General features: G+C 43.4%; 1 protein-coding gene across 11 annotated transcripts in view; it reads left to right on the plus strand.

The window, feature by feature from the left end:
* Positions 1–22,500, plus strand: part of LOC147034170 (LIM domain-binding protein 2-like) — a 427,197-nt gene that overhangs the window by 61,138 nt on the left and 343,559 nt on the right. For 5 of the 11 annotated variants that reach the window (XM_085877811.1, XM_085877842.1, XM_085877824.1 and 2 more), the window contains exon 2: positions 19,017–19,131. The exons of 3 other annotated variants lie outside the window; for them this stretch is intronic. In XM_085877811.1, the coding sequence (XP_085733937.1) occupies positions 19,017–19,131 (115 nt within the window). Of the gene's footprint in view, positions 1–10,307; positions 10,520–11,428; positions 11,511–19,016; positions 19,132–22,500 lie in introns of those variants that run through there. 3 more of the 11 variants (XM_085877884.1, XM_085877854.1, XM_085877871.1) reach the window with 3 other exon arrangements.

The raw sequence follows: 22,500 nt of genomic DNA on the forward strand, positions 1-22,500 counted from the left end.
ATAGAGCTCACATTGAAGTGCATTGATAGTGTGCACAAAACTTTATGAGTTTCTGTATCATAAAAACTAAAGGGTATTGTTGTATATGCCGAATGCTGGCTTAATTGTTAGGGTGGTGGGCTTGGGATCCTTGGATCCTGAGTTCAAATCCTGCACAGCTATTGAATTAATACCAGGTGGGGTTGACTTGGCCTGTGAATTAATACCAGGTGGGGTTGACTTGGCCTGTGAATTAATACCAGGTGGGGTTGACACAGTCTGTCATCCTTCCAAGGTTGCCAAAATGAGTGCCAGCTTGCTGATATCCTGTGTCAGAGTGGTGACCCATCCAGGATTGTGTCCAATAGCCCAGGAGACTGCTTAGGCAGCACCAACGCTCTGCACAGAGTATGGTCCCAATGGATGATATTGTATCAGTTGTGGTTCTAAATATATGAACAATCAAAGTGGTCTGGGTCTTTTTGGAACACTCAGTATTTCCATCTCACTAATTGTGATTTATAAGGTAAGCGTGAGGGAAGGGGAAGACAGCATGAGGGCATGGCAGCATGGGTGGAAGGGAAGGCAGCAAGAGGCGAGGCAGCATGAGGGGAAGGCGAGGCAGCATGAGGGGAAAGGGAAGCAGCATGAGGGGAAGGGGAGGCAGCATGAGGGGAAGTGGAGGCCAATAAAGTGCGCCCAAACAGCAACGTTTTCTTTTTCACCACCAGGTTCCACATAAAAACAAGGCAGGAGCATTGAAAAACCCATGCTATCTTCCTGACAAATTCAAAACTAAACCGTCAGTCCTTAACAGTCCCCTTAACAGAGGGGGAGGGGTGTGGGAGGAGTGGGAGAGAGACGGAGAGAGGTGATAGGGAGAGGAGAAGGGGAAGGTATTGTGTTGGGATCAGAGAGAGAGGGAGAGGGAGCGAGAGATGGGGTAGCAGCAAGAGATGGGGTAGCAGCGAGAGATGGGGTTGCAGCGAGAGATGGGGTAGCAGCGAGAGATGGGGTAGCAGCGAGAGATGGGGTAGCAGCGAGAGATGGGGTAGCAGCGAGAGATGGGGTAGCAGCGAGAGATGGGGTAGCAGCGAGAGATTCGGTCGGAGCGAGAGATTGGGTGGCAGAGAGAGAGAGAGAGAGAGAGAGAGAGAGAGAGAGAGAGAGAGAGAGAGAGAGAGAGAGAGAGAGAGAGAGAGAGACTGACTGACTGACTGACTGACTGACTGACTGACTTTTATGTCCTTTTATTGCAAAAGTATAAAATAAATTTTCCAAAACATTTGTGAAACAAAGAAACAAATGTTAAGGAAACATTTTTCAGAAATAGAACATAAGAAACAATTCATGAATTCATCAAAAGGTAAAAACAAATGTTTCATTTCTTACACAACAAAACTTTTTTCACACACCATTTTTCAATAATGTCCTGCTCTTTCCCATACCTGCTAAAGTAAAGGTACTCCAGCTGGATTCGAGAAGAAATTAAAGTTCTATAAGTCAATAATATATTACAAGCAGAAAGATCACCACTTTCCACCTTCTTTTTTCTTGTTTTATAAATTGACATTTTCACTTTAGCGATCAAAAGTTAACCAAAGCAGTTTCAGGTTTACGTACAGAGGACATGGCATAACCATACATAAATTTCCGAGAGGAGAAAAGGCAAAACACAGTTTCAAAAAAATATCATGTTAAAAAATTAAACAAGGGAACAAGTCTTGTGCACCCAACACATGAATGATACAGCGTTTCACGACTCACACAGAAAGGGCACACTTCCAAAATTTAATTGGAAAATTTGTGCAACAAAACTTTACAGGAATGAATCCAATGCACTCATCTCCATTGCAGGTTGCCTGAGCATTTAGAAATTGGAGCTGTGTTTAGACCTTGCCATGCAGGAGTAAGTGGAGAAGAAGTTGACAGGTGCTCCTTCCATTGGACACCAAAAGGGCCTTTCACAAAATCAGCAAAAATAAAATGAACACAAAAGTCATGTAAAGTCTCTTTCTCAATCGAGTTAAAAGGTACAGATTTGCCATTATAACTCAAAAGTAACACAGAAAAAGCATATTGGTTGAGCAAACCGCTATATTCAGAGGTTCTTGAGTTCTACTCCGAAATTATTTAATGCTCTTGAAATTGCAAGAAAAATCTAACCAATAATCCGAATTGACCTAAAGCCAGAAAGGACAGAAATTTCACAACTGGACTTCCATCTTTCTCTTTGAAAGGCCAACAAATTATGGACTGAAAGGAAATCTGACCCTATAAAGTGCTGGACAAAGGCCCTGGAAGAAGGAATGACTGCAAAGAGGGTGTTGTAAAAAATTGGTTCGTTTAGAAGCATTGAGGTCGTAAAGGAACTGGTCTCCATGACGCAGTGACAAAGCTTGCCAGGCATTGATGACGCTCTGCAAGTACAGAGGAAGTGATGACACATCAATCTTAGGGAGGTCGAGCAAAAAATTGTTAGCCACCAATACTCTACCATAATAAAGTTTACAAAGCAGCCCTCTCCATTTTTGGAGTTTGGTAAACACTTTGGTGGTTAATCCTTCCCAGTTTTTTTGGATACATCGAGAATCACTGAGATGTACGCCAAAATGGTACACTCCATCATTCTTCCAGGACAAATTTCCAGGGAGCGATGGGAAAGAAAAACTTGATGGTAGTCCAAAAAAGGAGGCACAGCTCTTCGACAAGTTCACCTTAGCCGAACAAGAAACACTAAAATTTTGAAAAGCTTTAAGTAACTTGTGTCCATCATCTTGGGTCTGAATTACATTGCATTCGTCATCTGTGTGTGCTATAACTTTTATAGGAGGCTCATTAGGGGAAGCAGTGAACCCTGACAGTTTCTCCCGCAACCGAACTAAAAGGGGCTCAATGGCAAGTATATAAAGAAGACCAGACAAGGGACAACCCTGCCTTGTACCCCTCGATACAAAAAAATGAGAAATCAACTCATTGTTTATTTTAACAAAACGATATATATATATATATATATATATATATATATATATATATATATATATATATATATATATATATATATATATATATATATATATATATATATATATTGTGATACAATAACTGAACGTATGTTGTAGAAGTGGTACCAAATCCAAAACCCCTCAAAAATACAAAGAGATATTTATGATCTCTGACATCGAAGGCATGTTCTTGGTCTATAAAAAATATAGCTTTTATGCAAAATATCACGAACAGCACCGATGTTATCATATATTGATCGTCCAGGTGCACAAGTTTGATCAATGTGGACTACCGAGTTAACAACCGATCTTAAGCGCGAGACAAGAACTTTGGAGAATATTTTGCAGTCGGTGGACAGTGGAGAAACTGGACGCCAGTTGCAGAGTCGCTGGTTGTCCCCTTTCTTCGGTAGCAAGGAGACAACCACTCGTCTACAACTTATGGGAAGCTCCCCAACCTGAAGACTTTCTTGGAACATTTCCAGAAGCTCCAGGACCAATAATGTCCCAAAATGTTTCATAGAATTCACGAGGAATGCCGTCCAGTCCTGGAGCTTTCCATTTGCTGTTGTGTTTTAGTTTTATTATCCAAGGAGAAGAATCATTTAGGAAGGAGAGTCAAGAAGATTTAAGTTTTTAATTCTAAGCCACACTAAGGCCTCTTTTGCATGTTCCTCTTCAAGGTGAAAAAGCAGCTCTTTCTTACTTATGAAGTCTTTGTGCTCTCTTGTGTTACCATTCAATGTAGTAGGCTTTGATTGAAGTTCCACAATCTCCTTTTCAAGTTGGAAGATCTTAAAAAAAATTGTCCTTTAAGGAATGCACATGATATTGTTGGCAAAAAAACTTTGACGTGGGTTTTTGCTATCTCCCACCATTGCCTCCGACTCTGAAAAGTGTTTTTTATGGCCAGAAGAGAACACCAAAAGGCTCTGAATGAATTACAAAAATGCAGCTCTTCTAACAAACCAACATTTTGTGGCCCAATCGGCACTAGTTTGTGGAGTTGAGGGAAAATCAATTTTAAAGATACCAGATGATGATCTGAAAAACCAGAGGGTGAAATCCCCGTTGACAAAATAAAATTCCGGAAACCATTGTTGACATAAAATTTATCTAAACGTGCAAAAGATACCCTGTTATTAGAGGCTGGGCACCATGAAAATTACCTAACCTGAGGGTGCTGCAACCTCCATGCATCAATCAGGTGATATTTTATGAGAACTGCCGCCAAATGTTTTGCACTCTCCGGGTGAGGTTCAACACCATTACGGTCCAAAGATGGCTGGAAGGTGCAATTAAAATCACCAGCTAGGCAGACAAGACCACCAAAATCAATTAAAGCTCAACAATTATCGAGCAAGGAAAAATAATCTTTTCTTCGAGAAGGATCGCTTGGGACAGAAGCATTCAGAAATGTGACCTTATGACCTCCATACGGAAAAACCAAAAAATCCAAATGACCTTTCATAACTTTCTGAAATGATATTTGGTCAGATTGGATTTTTGAACGAAGCCAGAAAGCGACTCCTGCTCGAGGACAATCAAACGAGCTGAAAAACCACGAGCCTCTTATTGTATTCTGCCATTCCGCTAAACAGGTGTCACCACAACGTACATCCTGGAGAAAAGCTACGTCTACATGCCTTTGCTCGAATAATAGTTTGACATGAGTTTTTCGTATCGGGGTGCAGCCCCTGTTTATGTTTATACAGTACTTGCAATTGATAACATCAGATTGAGTTATTTAAAGAAATGATCATTTAAGTTCTTTCCTTGCTAAGGATGCAATTTTTCTCAGCATATACACCTTGGACTCGTTGGCATCACAGGCTGATCGATTTTTATTGACGCAAGAAGCAGTAATATTAAATTTGTCCAAATGCGGGGAAAAATCAATAAGCCTGATCTTTTTCCGATAAGTATTATGGAGAAATTGGATTCTTTCAGTCAGATAGTGGGCGTCTAAGTTCTCGCAGTACTGTAAATCTCCAATTGCACCTTCTGTCTCACTGGAATCTGATATCGAACAAGTGTCGTCCGAAACGCATGACTCGTGCTCGATAACAACGTTTTTCACCTTTACAGGTGCAGGAGACACTGGTCTTGGCTTGACGAAAACCAATTCTTCAGGTAATGGATCAATCTCCGTTTTTTAAGGGGACCTCCTCAGAGGGTTCTGGTGTACTCCGCACACCTATTGTTTGAACATCCTGACGAAGTTCACCATTTACCGATGCACTGACCGTAGGCGATCCATCTCTACATGGAGTATCGGCTGATGAAACCTGTTTATGCACCAAAGCTTCCTCCTTGACACTACGACAGGATTTAACACCGGAAGGTTTCAGTTGAGTTTCACTCCTACCGCGTGAAACCCATTTCACAGCGACTGCTTCAGCGTATGAAACAAGCTCGATTGTACTTGAGCCTTGGTGCCGTCGTTTTCCAAGTGCAACCACACAAGATTCATTCATGTCCTCGATTCGATTTTCGGATATTTCGCCTGACTCTGAAGGAGTTTCATTGCCTGGCACAGGGTCATGTTGATTATGAGATTCTCTTGATGGCTTTTCAGCCACACGACTGGGACATTCATTTTTAACATATCCGTACTGACTGAAATTAATACATCCCGAGGTCTGCGATGTCACAAACACCCGGTATGTATAGTTATTTTGTTTAGTCTTCAACATAGCTTCTTACTCAAATGTTTGGCTTTAAAATGATAAATATAATTGACGCCGAAATGACAGGACATGTTTTGCCATCCGATCGTTAACTCGGACAGGAATGGTGGTTGTTTTAGACACGATATTACTGTCTTGTTCCGGTCTCAACGAGCTGCATCACCATTTCCTCTTTCGAGATGATGACGCGATGATTTCTCCTCGATGCAGCAATTACATTCTGATAACCGATGGATTCTCCGATACACAAAATGATTTGCTGCACCGAGATTTTGGGTGGCGGTGTGCACGACAAACCGTTTTTTTCAAGTCAATGATTCCAAACTCGGAACAATTTCGATGTTCGCCATGATAAGGGGTGGGGAAAAACACTCGATACCTTGGAGCAAACAAGCACCATGGAAACGGATGCGCTCTCTCACTCTCAAACTCAAGGAAAAAAAGTTAAGAGATAGCAAGGGAAAAAATAAGAAAAAGAGAAAAGCGTGAAAGGCAGCGCACCATGAGATCCACCACGCAGCAAACCCTTGTGATTACATGCATGTAGTAACAGCTGGGTGGGGGGTGGAGAGAGAGAGAGAGAGAGAGAGAGAAGAGAAGAGAAGAGAAGAGAAGAGAAGAGGGGGGTTTTCCAACAGATGTGATTCCCAGTTTAACATCCATCCAAGAGTCGGCACACACTTGACGAATCACTCTGCCTGTGAAACACTGACAGTTTATAGCTGAGTCGGGATTCAAATCCAAGCTAGACATCTTAGAGCGAGCATGCGTACCTCTTGGATGTCCTGCTGTGATGTGGCAATCCATTGCTTTGTAACCACTGAAAACATTTGTTTACTCATTGTAATCCTCAAATTTATTTTACCTTCCAAACTTCAGAGATGTTCCCACAGAGAACTGAGCTGCCATAGTGCCATGGAAGCTTGTGGAGATTGAAGCTTATAGAGTGCTCGCCAAGTGGCTTAAGCACTCCAGCAAGCACTCCAACAAAACAGTTGTAGAAACTTTAAAAAATGAAACGTTTAATCTTCTTTTTTGTGTGTCTCGATGCCAAAGTGATGGGTCGCTTCATGAAAAATTGTACAAAATGGGAAACCTGGTGTAAATGAAATTGCACATATTCAGCAAGCAAACTACCGCCTGACATGACAATGTGGGGACAAACGCAGGCAGTTGCCCTGAACTTCGTTCAAGTCGATTGATATAAAGTATTCAGTGACAGTGCAAACATTGTATAGTGCTCGCCAAGTGGCTTAACTACTCAAGTCAGCACTCCAATGAAACGTTTGATCAGGAACGGCTGGCTTGGCAATCACCGATCGGTTATATAAACACCATGCATCAGGAGACGCCCAAGCAGCACTTTATTAGCATTTGGAACTATTGCTGAAGTCAATAAGGAAGTTTACATTTTGAAATTCAGCTAAGATTAAGAGATTCTAGAGGTTATGGCATGTGTGGAAATTAAATAAAGCCATGAACACTCTGGGCATCTCTGGGCGTTGACAAGCATTGCAATGTATCCAGCGATCTGTAGGTATGATTATCAGGCATTCAATGATGAATAAGTGAGGAAGATGGAAAAAAAACTTTATCGTAAATAAATTGTTGCAGCCTGTTCCAAGTCAAGGCATTATTGAGCAGAGCAGTGAGCTGACAGAGGGCTGACCAAGATGGCGTGCTGCCATATTCATAAGGCTTATTTTTGTTTTTTCTTGATGAGCAGCCCCTAAATTATCTTCAAAAGGGGTGTTGAAATCAACCCAAAAATCCAATTTTCATTCATGCACCACCTTGGAGTTCCCTGAGTATGCATGCAAAGTTTCAAGTCATGAATTTTAATGGGTTTGGTGTTATGAAGGACACACACACACACACACACACACACACACACACACACACACACACACACACACACACACACACACACACACACACACACACACACACACACACACACACTGACATTTATTAATATAGGAGATAGCTTGTCTTCCATTAATTTTACAGGTTATTCATTTTATTGTCATCCTTCCGACAGCTGCCACAGGTTGACTTTTGCCGACAGTGGTGTGTTTGTGTTTGCGTTTGCGTGCGCGCACATGTGCATGTGGATCTCCATTAATGGAACAGTCATGTTGTAGCAGCAATTATCATTTTAGCTATCCTGCAGATGCTGCTTGGGCTTTTCCACTCTTCTATGCCCGCAGCATGAAGAGTCATCTCCAGTCGGTCAGATTTTAGAGTAATATCGACGAAAGTCATTGTGCATTCCAAAGGTTGCGCTCATTCACTCCAGGTGTTTAGAGGCTTGCTTTCCATCTGTACAAGATTCTGTGCTTCTTTGTGCAGGACCCCGTCCACACAAGTTGGGAGTGAGTACAGGGGATGAGGAGAAGAATGTTGGGCTGGGGGAAGTGACTTTGTGTGGAGTTGTGACTTTCCTTGCCATCTCGATGCGTAAACTCTCCCGTCCCTGCACCCTGCAAACCTGCACACATTTTTCTCAAATCACACATATGCTGCAGTTTCACTGCTTCAGCTTAACCTGATTCTGCACCATTTTTTTCTCCTTCCATGTTGCTCCTTTTGTTCATTTGGATTTAAGAAATTAATTTATTTTCGCTTGTAATTTGCACTTGTTATTCCACTTTTTATTTTGCAGCAATCGCAGTTCTTCAAAACTGCAGGCTATTTTGTTATTTGCAGCTCTTGTGAGGTTTTGTTTCCTCCTCTCCTTGTCTCTCTTTTTTTATTGATTTATTTCCCCCCCCTCCCCCTTCTTTTGTTTCCTCGATGAGGAACTATGCCTTTCAACTTGAATAAGCAGCCAGCACATTCATTGCATGAATGTGAGAACGTTAATTGCAGCTGGCGCTAGTTCTATAGCACATTCATGGGGGCACTTGCAAAAGTGGACAATAATCTCAACATTGCTCGGCCTGGCTCATCATCCATTCAAAATCGCATGAAAGGGCAGGTAAGACTGTATGACTCAGCACTTTGTCAGTATATACATGTTATGTATTGTATACTGTGTATAAAGGCTCTACTGCCCTTCATTTGTGACCTTTAAAATCTGTAAAATCAACCCGAATGTACCCAAGGAAGCCATCCAGCATTGGACGCGATGTGATGTGCACGCGCATGTCACTTGCACAAAGTTTCTCCCGTGCACTCTCACATCATGATTGGTGCACCGGCACGACATGACTTGCAGGTATAAGTGATGCTTGCCAATGCAGTTTAAAATAGGTTGGCCTATTGGTATGAGTATCTCCACTCAAGCTCCAATTAGACCCCTGGATCACCGTAGAAATAGAACACAAGATGCAGATTGTTGGTTGCATCTGCTGCTGCTGTTGTTTTCTCACTTGTGATTTATACGCTGGACACCGTGTCGCGATGTTTGTGTTGAAAACAATTTGTACTTGAGATAGCTTAGAATAAACAATTGCTTTACCATGTCGGATGCTCCCCCTTTTCCAGCTGCCCCTGCTCCTTGTAACACTCGGGAAAAGTTTTCTGCGCCTCGGTATGGATTTCAGCTGGTGTGCAGCTGGCTTCCATATGAGGTCTTTTTATTTACACCTTGTCATTTTGACCTTTTTGGCAAGCTTTATTCTCTCTGCTCATGTAGCACTATTCATCGAACGAAGCTCCCCTGCTATTTGAACATCGACACAGGTGTGAACAAGGATGTGAACATTTGCCAAAAATTAATGGCCATTACCTTCTGCCTTTGATATTTGTTGTGACTGAGAACAGTAAGTGGTCGAGGAAGGAGTTAAAATCCGTGCATTCTTCATGACAAAATTAAGTTCCAGAAACGGAGGAAGGTGTGTGTGAGATTTTTTTACAACCCATGTTGCTGTTAAAATGGTTTTGGCATCATCTAAAGGACTGGACTCCCCATGGGTCGGCCACATCCCATAGATAGCAGAACGCTTGCTGGATTTCTGTGGCAGGAGCTGTCAGGGCCTGCTGGTATCGCTGCAGGCATCAGAGTGCTGTGAGGAGTGTGTGCCTGTCTTATGGGAGATCTTTTTTTCACTCTCGGCTTGAATAGCACAGATGCTTATTGCTCAGCTTGGCTAAGATATGTTATGTTAGCCTTGAGCATTACCACGGGCAATTATTTTGCCGAAATAGCGAGTGGGAGACATTGACTGACAATCGGGTCCTGCTCCCCTGGAAAACCCAAAGCTGTATGATGCAAATGGAAATACCTTGAGATTTGTAGCCCGCATCTGCTTTTTTTTTAACATGTCATACCTTATTAACTCCACTGACATGCTTGCAATTCCATTGGAACTCTGACTTGTCTTGCATGATGGTGACTATGCTTAGACTCACCCGCCACTGCAGGATTTATTGAAATTCCGAATTTTAAATTATTTGCAGCTAGCTCGAGAAGCATTATTCAGATGGCCAGGCACTTTGCGCATTATATATTGCAGCCCGGCCTGAGGCCTCTGTGAGGCTGAGCGCAATAATAGCTGTGGTTTGTCAGCACCACGAGGAGCTTCCGCCTTGCCTTGTTGGGCCTATCAACCCGGGAGCAGGAGGCTTGTGGGTTTCCTGGGCTGGCTCTCATGACGGTTGTCACAGCTCTCATACGACGCTGCCTTGACAGGCCTGCAGGCTAGCCTTGGAGGATTTCCGAGCAGTTCTCGACTGACAGGAGTTCTTGCATGCTGGCTCAAACTACTTAGTGCAGGTGGAAAGAGACAAGTCTGCCTCCGTGTCTCGGGAAAACCCAGCTGTTCCATAAAGGGTATTTCTTCTGTTGCATGCTCCTAGTTCCGAAGGCAGCCATGTCGGAAGAAGAAGTTTCCAAGACAGGTGTGTTTTAGTTTGTGCATAAAGATGGCCGGTTTTGTTGTTATGCATTCCATCCATCCTTAACCATGTTAAGAGGGCTGGACAGAAAATCTTGGTGTTGTACTTGACCAAAAAATTGGCTTAAAGGCCTTAAATCGTTTAATAAATAAATAAACAGAAAACCCGAGAATTTTGCATTGAGTTGGCGTATGGGACGGTGATCTCTGCGTCCCTTGAAGGATAATCTTCTCTGCAATGCAGTGTCCTGACTGCAAAGCATGAGAACAATCGTTTGTAATCAGAACCTATGCTCTTTGGAATAGAACCCGGACTAGGCAATTAAAAGGTGAGCACATTTCCAAATGAAATATCATATCACAGTTCGTGAAAATTATTGAAGACATCATACTGAAAACCTTTTTTTTTTTGATTCGAGTCGTAAATTGTGCAGATTACACATCGACACCTCTTGTACACATACATGGGCTGATGGTCATTTTGAATTTGCATCCCAGGGTGACTGCTCAGCTGGGAAAGGAGCAGTTCGAAAAGAGGACATATAGAATCACGCCCAGGCCATCGAAGAAAATCCCAGACCATTTCATCGCCCGTGTTAGAAAAAAAAAATCAAGGCACAAAAGCAAATACTTAATCTGGAATGGGCTGCGGTAAAGGAGGCCACATAATCCAAACCACTGTTTTCCATGAAGGCAAGAAGCTATTCTATGATATAAATGTGCAAAGGATGATAGAACGATCACGTTTGGATTGTAATGACATGTGAAAGTTGCTCTGGTTCTGATGGAAGATTGAGTAATATAGATATTCCAAAAGCTACCATTGAGGGTTCCCATGAATTTCCAAAGCTGTGTTGCATATGAAATGCTTGTGTTCGACACAAATTAAATTAACTTCCCCTCCCCCATCCAGGTGCAAGATCGGGCCATTGCACAAGTTCATCTTAAGTGAAAGAAACGAAAACGACATTCGGGAGAGCGCATCCCTCCACCAGGTTGAACAATTTATGTTTGGTATTTCACTGAGAGGTCGAATCTGAATCTGGACATTAACCAGAATCTAATCGACTAGTTCTAGTGACCTACCCAACTCGTCCACTAAGTTTTGTCAAAATTCGTTTCAAACTTTTTGAGATATTGTGCTATAAGCTCACATTGTTTTTGGTCCCATGTCTCAATGGTGAAAGAATCCCTTAAAAAAAATTTTTTTTATCGGATCCTGATCCGGATCTTCACCAAAATATAATCCATGTGAGATATCCTGCTCACAGACAGACAAACAGACAGGGGCGAATACATAACCTCCATCCGCCTAAGGTGGTGGAGTTAATTACCTGCCTGGTGGCAAGGAGGCTTTCTCGACCTTCCAATTAAACCCTTTTTCATGAACAGGTTCACGAGAGCAAATGTCCAACCTTCAAAGTTGATGAAATTTGGAAACAAGCAACTCATCATCGTGATAAAATTGATTGCGATAATAATCATCGTCATGTTAATACAAGAGAAATGATGTGTTCAGCGTCGGCGTCGAAGACACCTTCACTTATACAAGTTTTAGCTCATTGGCTTTCGAAAATTAGCCTGTCACATTGTTTTTCCTGAGCCAGAAACGTAGTTACCATTCTTGAGACAGAATTTAATGAAAAGAAGAAAAATGCATGTTTAGAAATTGGTTGTTGCCAACCACTTAAGTTGATGACACCTACAATTCAAACCAGTCTGGCACCCTGTCCTGGCTGGCTCAATGATGCATGTCGTTATCTGTGTTAATTAACACGAGAGGTCTGGGAATACTGTGAGTCTTTTTATTTTATTTAAACAGGTTTTGAAAGGAACTGAACTGAAAAAGCATGGGTGACATTAGTGGAAAGGAGAAAATCCTGCAGGTGATAAACAAACAATGGCTTTGTGATGGTATAAGGGATCACGGACATGAATGTCTTGATATCATCCCGTGGTGGTTTAGGGATACCGAATAAACATGGAACACTGGATGTAGATACAGTACCTAATAGCCATGAGAGGCTGGATGCAGATACCTCATAGTCACTTGAGACTGGATGCAGATACCTAAAAGCCATGACAGACTGGATACAGACAACTAATGGCCATGACAAACTGAATGTAGATACCTCATAGCCATGACAGACTGGGTGAAGATACCTAATAGCCATGACAGACTGGATGCAGATACCTAATATCCAAGACAGACTGGATACAGATACCTCATAGCCATGACAGGCTGGATGCAGATACCTCATAGCCATGACAGACTGGATGCAGATACCTCATACCCATGACAGACTGGATGCAGATACCTAATAGCCATGACAGACTTGATGCAGATACCTCATAGCCATGACAGACTGGATGCAGATACCTAATAGCCATGACAGACTGGATGCAGATACCTAATATCCAAGACAGACTGGATACAGATACCTCATAGCCATGACAGGCTGGATGCAGATACCTCATAGCCATGACAGACTGGATGCAGATACCTCATACCCATGACAGACTGGATGCAGATACCTAATAGCCATGACAGACTTGATGCAGATACCTCATAGCCATGACAGACTGGATGCAGATACCTAATAGCCATGACAGACTTGATGCAGATACCTCATAGCCATGACAGACTGGATGCAGATACATAAAAGCTATGAGAGACTGGATGCAGGTACCTAATAGCCATGACAGACTGGATGCAGATACCTAATAGCCATGACAGACTTGATGCAGATACCTCATATCCATGACAGACTGGATGCAGATACCTAATAGCCATGACAGACTTGATGCAGATACCTCATACCCATGACAGACTGGATGCAGATACCTAATAGCCATGACAGACTTGATGCAGATACCTAATAGCCATGACAGACTTGATGCAGATACCTCATAGCCATGACAGACTGGATGCAGATACATAAAAGCTATGAGAGACTGGATGCAGGTACCTAATAGCCATGATAGACTGGATGCAGATACCTCATAGCCATGACAGACTTGATGCAGATACATAAAAGCTATGAGAGATGATGCAGATACCTAATAGCCATGACAGACTGGATACAGATACCTCATAGCCATGACAGACTGGATGCAGATACCTCAAAGCCATGAAAGAATGGATGCAGATACCGAATAGCCACGACAGACTGGATACAGATACCTAATAGCCATGACAGACTTGATGCAGATACCTCATAGCCATGACAGACTGGATGCAGATACATAAAAGCTATGAGAGACTGGATGCAGGTACCTAATAGCCATGACAGACTGGATGCAGATACATAAAAGCTATGAGAGATGATGCAGATACCTAATAGCCATGACAGACTGGATGCAGATACCTCATAGCCATGACAGACTTGATGCAGATACATAAAAGCTATGAGAGATGATGCAGATACCTAATAGCCATGACAGACTGGATACAGATACCTCATAGCCATGACAGACTGGATGCAGATACCTCAAAGCCATGAAAGAATGGATGCAGATACCGAATAGCCACGACAGACTGGATACAGATACCTAATAGCCATGACAGACTTGATGCAGATACCTCATAGCCATGACAGACTGGATGCAGATACATAAAAGCTATGAGAGACTGGATGCAGGTACCTAATAGCCATGACAGACTGGATGCAGATACATAAAAGCTATGAGAGATGATGCAGATACCTAATAGCCATGACAGACTGGATGCAGATACCTCATGGCCATGACAGACTGGATGCAGATACCTCATAGCCATGAGAGACTGGATGCAGATACCTCATAGCCATGACAGACTGGATGCAGATACATAAAAGCTATGAGAGATGATGCAGATACCTAATAGCCATGACAGACTGGATACAGATACCTCATAGCTATGACAGACTGGATGCAGATACCTCAAAGCCATGAAAGAATGGATGCAGATTCCGAATAGCCACGACAGAATGGATACAGATACCTAATAGCCATGACAGACTGGATGCTGATACCTCAAAGCCTTGACAGACAAGATGCAAATACCTAATGGCCATGAACGACTGGATGCAGACACCTAATAGCCATGAGAGATTGGATGCAGATATCTTAAAGGCATGAGAGACTGGATGCATATACATAATAGCTGTGAGAGACTGAATGTTGATATTAAATGCCATAAGAGACTGGTTGGAGATACCTCATAGCCACGACAGAATGGATGCAGACACTTAATTGCCATGAGAGACTTGATGCAGATTCCTAATAGCTGTGAGAGACTGAATGCAGACACTGAATAGACATATGAGACTGGATGCAGATACCTCATCGCCATGACAGGCTGGATGCAGATTACTCGCAGCCATGACAGACTTGACACAGATAACTTATAGCTATGATAGACTGGATGCAGACACCTCATAGCCATGACACACTGGATGCACACACCTTAAAGCCATGAGAAACTGGATGCAGATTCCTTAAAGCCATGAGAGACTGGATAGAAATACCTAATTGCCATGACCAACTGGATGCAGATACCTAATAGCCATGAAAGACTGGATGCAGATACCTAATAGCCATGAGAGACTGGATGCAGATACCTCATAGCCATGAGAGACTGGATGCAGATACCTAATAGCCATGAGAGACTGGATGCAGATACCTCATAGCCATGAGAGACTGGATGCAGATACCTAATAGCCATGAGAGACTGGATGCAGATACCTAATAGCCATGAGAGACTGGATGCAGATACCTCATAGCCATGAGAGACTGGATGCAGACACCTAATAGCCATGAGAGATTGGATGCAGATATCTTAAAGGCATGAGAGACTGGATGCATATACATAATAGCTGTGAGAGACTGAATGTTGATATTAAATGCCATAAGAGACTGGTTGGAGATACCTCATAACCACGACAGAATGGATGCAGACACTTAATTGCCATGAGAGACTTGATGCAGATTCCTAATAGCTGTGAGAGACTGAATGCAGACACTGAATAGACATATGAGACTGGATGCAGATGCAGATACCTCATAGCCATGAGAGACTGGATGCAGATACCTAATAGCCATGAGAGACTGGATGCAGATACCTCATAGCCATGAGAGACTGGATGCAGATATCTAATAGCCATGAGAGACTAGATGCAGATACCTCATAGCCATGAGACACTGGATTTGACAAAGACAGGTGACTTGACTAACGGGTGAAAAGTGGAGCAAATTATAGATAAGAATACCTCTGCGCTGAAAGCTTAAAGGGAGATACTGTTCTGGTATGTGGATCTCAAAACAGGAACAGTTTGGTTGATGAATGTATGTGACCCTGTTATGCTTGGTCATGAAGTTCGTCAGCAAATCAGCCCTTTTGACCCTCTGTGCCACACTGTGTGCAGGCTTCACCCATGCTCAGCGACATTCCTGATATACATTCGGTGAGAATGGAGCATAATGCTGAATGAATGTGTCAGTCATCAACAATGAGGCACCAACGGAGGAACACGTGAGAATGGGATTCGAATTTGAGCTGTTATTAGACTATCAGTTAAGACGCACGGAGATAGGCCCTCTCAGCACAGAGGCACGTGAATACGCCTGTTAGTATGGAGGCAATTGGAGATGCTCGTCAAAACAAAGACAAGACGATGGGCTCTGTCATCGTGAACGCATAAAGCTGGCTTGGCCCTGTCAGCACAAAGGCACATGAAGGGGCTTTGATAGCAGGAAGGTTTGTAGAGGGGTACTGTCACCACGACGGTACATGTATGGTGGAGACCTATCAGCATTAAGACGCAACGATGGACCCTGTCAGTAAGAAGGCATGAGGATGAGCTTTTTAGCACAGACACATGGACAATACCTGTCAGTCCTGAGACCAATGGATGGGCCGAGGTAGCACAATAACAAGACGATGGGCCTTGTCAACACAGAAACATGGAAATGAAACTTGTCAACACAAAGACATGAGGACACAGGCCCTGTGAGCATAGAGGCATCGAGACAGCCAGGCCCTGGTGAGCACAAATGCATGGGGAAGGGCTGTGCCTGGCCTAAAAGCTTTCTTGGTGTTAAGCAGCAGCAGTCTTTTTTTCTTGGAAATATTTGTGCCGTCAGCTCCGGAAGGACTTTATCGGCCTAATGACATAACAGCTCAAACAACTTAGGGGTTTGTTTACAAAATGGGATATGATGAAGTCAAACAGCTGTTGTCATATACAAAAGAATCGTGTCAAAAAAATTCGCAGATAACCATGACTTGCTACTAATTACGAGAAAAATGCGTCTGCATATATTGCTTTCACCAAGATGTCTACTTGAGCTACCGGCGGAATGTTGCATCCACATTCCAACGAGTCCCAGCACTTCTTAGGAACCAACGCGTGAAACATCCGCGGGACGTGGTCGCTTACTACGTTCTCTCAGCGTTAATTTATGTGATAAATTTTGTCTTCGGTTCCCTGGACGCATCCCTTTTGAGAAGTAGCGATTTTCCCAGGGAGGGTAGCATCTGCTTGTGCCTGGCTCTTTAGGGTTCCAGGCAAAAATGGCATTCCTTTCCTGTAGACTGCAGTAATTCTCTGCACATTTACTAGAGTAGGACTTGTTTCCAACTGTCGTACATGAGAGTAATACTCTCATGTACTACAGTTAAAACTGTAGCATTTTTGCCTGGGGTGGGAGGGGAAGACCGATGGATCCTTCACAGTTTATGGAAAGGGGTAAAATTAACTCCGAATTCCAAGGGGGACACAAGCTGGATGTATAGTAAGTCAGGGAGTTGAGCATGCCTGCGTCCTACGTGCTTACAACGGCACGGCGTGCAATCGGACAGGTTCTGTTTTGTCTACAGAGGTGGGGCTCCGACCGTTGATTCTCCAGCATCCTGCCAGGCACTTATGAAATTCTTCAACTGCATTGCTGTCAGGAATGTATTTCACTCTTTACTGCTTGTGTCTCCAGTGTACCCGCTCATCAATAACTCTCCTGAGCGAATAAAAGTGATTAATACATCATTAAACTAGCTTTGGCTCCTTTGCAGTTGTTAGCTGCAGAATAAAATGTGCTACAGAATTGAAGATATCGAGGAAATTGGATCTCGTGATCTGGTCTCCCGTCGAAGGCTCACGAAGTATAAAGCCTCTTTGGGGCCCGTCGATGTAGCTATAGACCGGGAAGGGTTTTATCTATTGATGAGTCGCGTGATATCCGACTGGGATGAAATTGTATATCTGCGGCGCTGGTCGCATCGTTACTGAAGCGTGGCTTTTCCGTTGATGCAGTGCCCCTGCACATTAAGCGAGGAACTTGAAATTTGACCTGCGTGATGGCGATAACTCTCCGACTCTCCGGGGTGACTGTTCCACTGTGATGTGGTAACCTCCACCTTAGGTCATGATGGGAATTTAGAATTCGGCCAGGGTACTGACAACATTTTGGCCTACCTTTTTGAAAGCTACCGCCAGGTTTTTAACATCCACAAGTATGTGCTGGCAGAATAGGCAGCCGGATTAACATTCTTCTCCAGGAAAATGTCCTGGTATGATTTGGCCATGAGAGCGAGTTGTGTTCTCTTACTTATGCTTGCTCGGGTACTTTAAATATCCCATGATACCTCACACAAGAGCAAGCTGATAGAACTCTCATCAAATTCCAATTCCTCCTTTTGGGTTCAGCGTAGGATTGACATCTTACCTCCCCTACAACTCTTCCTATAATCTTTAACTCATTAATTAGTCCCATGAGGCTAATATGGGAAAAGCTTGAAGATCATTTGATTGAATTGCCGCCTTCTTTGGCATTGTCATTAATTACAAGTTATAAATGTTTAGATCGCTTCATTATATGTATGGTTGAGTCGGTGCATGAAAATATGAAAATGGAAAATCCATAAAATGCATGAAAATGACAAAACAAACCACAAAACAAACTACACCATCCAGGTGTCTTTGACAAATCAGGTCACAAGATCTTGTCTGGGTAAACTTTTATGTCTGGGTCATCCCTAGATAGGAAGTTTACCGACTTCCTGATATGATGGGGTATGTACCAACCACCGGTCACCCTTTATGTACGCACATCATTCTGCACTCACGTGAAACGTCATACCTCCAGCTACACGGCACAATGCTCTGTCCATCCTGTGTTTTATTAGACCTTTGTACGTGTTGGTAAGGCCCAGTCTTAAGGAAGTGTTTTGTTTTTTTTTGTTTTGCGTGTGCAGTTGCCTTGAAATGGGAGGGAAAATGTTGTTGTCCGAGGCAGTAAATTTTGGTTCATCTTGACCCATCCCCCACGATTCTTTCTGAGCATAAAATGGTCTCTCAAACATAATCAATCGTATTAATGAAGGTTAGACACGACAGCAAGGGCTTTCTGCTTGTATTACGCCAACACACTTTTGAGCCCCTGCTGCACTGCTGCTCGACTGTTCGTGCCCCCGAGGCCTGTGTGGCGAGAGCACAGTAGGCCATTAATCGTGTCTTTCCCCGCAGGTGCCTCCCCTCCGGTTCCCGGACTGCTGCAGGCCTCCCCGGAGCCCCTCTCTCAGCCGTCAGTTCCACCCCAGGCAATGCTCTCTCGAGATCCTGGATTCCCACAGCGACACGGGTAATCCACCATACCACACCTTATTACCCTGTATGCTAATGTCAGTGCACACCAACCACCCATTGGATTTCACTTCCATCTCTTATTTTGGAAAATGCAAACCCCTCGTCTCCCTCGTATTGACAATAATATTTGGAATGCAAGGTTCTGGGTGAAGGTGAAACGGCCATTTTTATACGGGTGTACGGCACGCAATCTGATGAACCACTCGTGTTCCTCATTAGGTGACGACAGGTGATAGATGCCTTCTTTTTGGCATTGTGTTCGCAGCAGCAGGGGCTTTGTGTGTTTCCTATCTGTGACCACAGAATCTTTCTCTTAAAGCCATTCATACCTTAAGGCTGTTATCGGCGTGGAATCAGCTGGGAAGTTTCTCTTTTTCTTTTGAGACTACTCTCAAAGCACATGGAAGGGCACAAAACATAGGATTCGAAAAGTAACGACAGTGGAAGTTTAATCGGTACGAGACGGCAGTTCAGTCTTGATGCGGGCTCTATTGTAGAAGATGTAAAAATATTAGTTGACTGCTGAAATTTTATGCAATGACATTATCTATCGTGAGCAAGCAATACAGGTAGTGACAAACACTGACCAAAGCGTCATTGTCGGTGAATGCAAGATGGCGGCCAACTGCAGTCGCAGCCAGGTATCGGGTTGATTGTGAAGACCATCGGATCAGCTGAAATGAATGCGAGACCGTCTGGACAATCTGGCGATGGATGTCTTTGACGTGGTCATGTGTTTGAATGATGCTAGAGTTTAAAAAAAATGGCCACGACTTGCTGAGCGATCTCGAGTATCCTCACGTGCTGCCGGCCTCTGTCACCCAAGCAAACACTGAACGTGTTTAACAGATAATGTTTCAGCATCTCCAGAATACAGTACTTGAAAAAATGTACAAGAATTGGACATCCATTGTTGGAAATGTGGACACCATCATTCATCTCGTGTGGAATTCAAAAGGATGAATGCAAGGTGCTACCTTGAACGACCTGACGTTCGATCAAAAGGCAACTTGTGTGGCCCCGCGAAACGGCGCTCCTGGAGCGACGCCGGAGGGAGGGAGATTATTTCTTGCAGAAGATTGACATGCGATGAGTTCTGGGTCGATCATTTCACGTGAGATTCAAAGCAACCCCGCACGGAGGGGCGGCATTCTTGGTTGTCAATACCCCCCCCCCAAAAGTAAATAAATGAAGGTTCAGCCATCTCAGATAGACCACTCTATTGTGGAACTCACTGCCTCATAAAATTTGAACAGCTTGATAATAAATTGCGGTTTACACATTTCTCCTGCAATCACATCTTCTTTACAGTTGATTTTGATGAATTTCCATTTTTCTTGCCACTTCCCTATTTGTAAATAAAGAAGGAAGAGGTAAGCTTTACGATATTGCTTTTAAACAGGAAGAGCAATTTAATAAAATGATTGATCGATTAATTGATCAGTCGGAAAGGTTATCGCAGGATTGTTTTGGAACCTCGACGGTTTAATTGACGTGGAATTTCTTTAACGTGGGAAGACCTTCCAGCGCAGCAGCGCAGCGTATACTTTCGTAACTTGTCGCGCAATGAAGTGTACAAGACCAGCAGTACGCAGACAACGGGTACGTTTGCTGTCTCGAGACATAACTTTACTGCGTTGATGAGGCTCGTACCCGCACGGCAAATGTGGCCACTACTACTCTCGTGGAGATGATGGAAAGTTCTAAGTCAACCCTCACACAGTCCAGACTTGTCATCTTTCAATTTTCATCTATTTGGACCCCTCAAAGAACACCTGGGGTGGAATTTCGATTTACGAAGAGCGAAGATGTCAAAGCACGTGTGTTGAAATGGTTGTGCACCTGTCCCAAATAATTTTATGCAGATGGCATCAAGGCACCGCTACATGAATCGGAGAATTGTGTGTACGTGTAGCAGGGGAATACCTTGCGAGAAATAGGTGTCGTTTCATCATCCTCCCTGTACTTTTCAATCTTCCAGAATAATAGGTCCACATCATCCTTGAACAATTCTTATGAATGACAGAATGGTACTTTGTATAGTGAACAGGAAGACACGAGAGGTGGAAACAAACAATGTTGGGGAAAGTGGATGGTCGATTTAAAATGCCAATGAGCTGCTACTTTGAAGGACTAGACGTGGGACTGGAGAGAAAGGAAAAGGAGGACTGAGTGGACATTAGGAGGCAACATCAATTGTAAGAGGCATTTTTGAGACGAGCTGTTGGTTTCGCAATTTACCGTCCAGTGAGTTTGATGTTTGTGTGTGTATTGTCTTTGAAGTGGGATAAAACCACAGATGCTGTGAATTCTGAAGCAGTTGGATTTTTTTCCTTGTTGTTGGCACACAGCACCATGTTGACAGATGTCCCACCTACCGCTGTGCATAGGGACTGAGTCCAAGCCACGATGTATCAGGATAACATGCCTCAAACAGCTCCTGAATTACATTCAACTCATTGCAATTGCATCGACTTGAGGATGCATTTACATTTATGACTATGTAAGAAATCCATCGATTATGGTGTTGCACATGTAGATGCCCTGCGGTTATTTCGTGGCAGTGGGGGTCACTTTCCTTGCGGCTCGGCCTTGTTCTTTCATGGAGGAATTACAGGCTGCATCGTGGAGGAATTCGTGCACCCGCAGACTGATATGCTTCCAACAGTCGCTGGTCACCTCAAAGGAAATTGGACCACGAACATGGTGGACCCTGACCATCTCGGCCAAACTTCAACTCATCTCAGTCGACCACAACCCACGTCATGGCCAACTGCTGATCACCGCAGTCCTTGATCATTTTGGGCCACCGCAGCACAATCATCTTAACAAGATAGTGATTCACTGAGCTTGGATAAAAAGTTGCTTGGGCTGGTATGCGCTCATTGGCCGAAGTGACTGAACACTCCTCAAGCGTTAAACGTCACAATGAGAGCATCTATCTAATGGAGATGTCATGTGTCACAGTGTTGATGGAACGTGCATGCAACTTTCTTTGTTTTGCAGAGTTTGGACAAACACAATCCTTGCATTCACTTTTGGCAAATAGGAGCGGAGAGAATACATGGGTCTCCCTTAAAAACACACACCTTTGTGAGAATGACCAATTAGTGACAAACGATCCCATTTTAAGGAATAGGCACCCTTACCACAATCTTTAGTTGAGACCCAGTAATACAAAGAAAGTTGTACATCGGAGTGGGTAATTTAGCCCACATGCCTGTGTAATATTTACATTCCAACACTTCCTGAGATTGCAGGTCAGGCTAATGATACAGCTAACCCTAATCAGTGAGTTTGATGTGGTTATTGGCACAAAATTGCCTAACCTTTTTCAAGCTACCATGGGATCTTTAACATCCAC

Source organism: Eptatretus burgeri, chromosome 1 (genome assembly GCF_056783735.1).
Source record: "Eptatretus burgeri isolate ZD-2024b chromosome 1, Ebu_testis_v1, whole genome shotgun sequence".
NCBI lineage: Eukaryota > Metazoa > Chordata > Myxini > Myxiniformes > Myxinidae > Eptatretus > Eptatretus burgeri.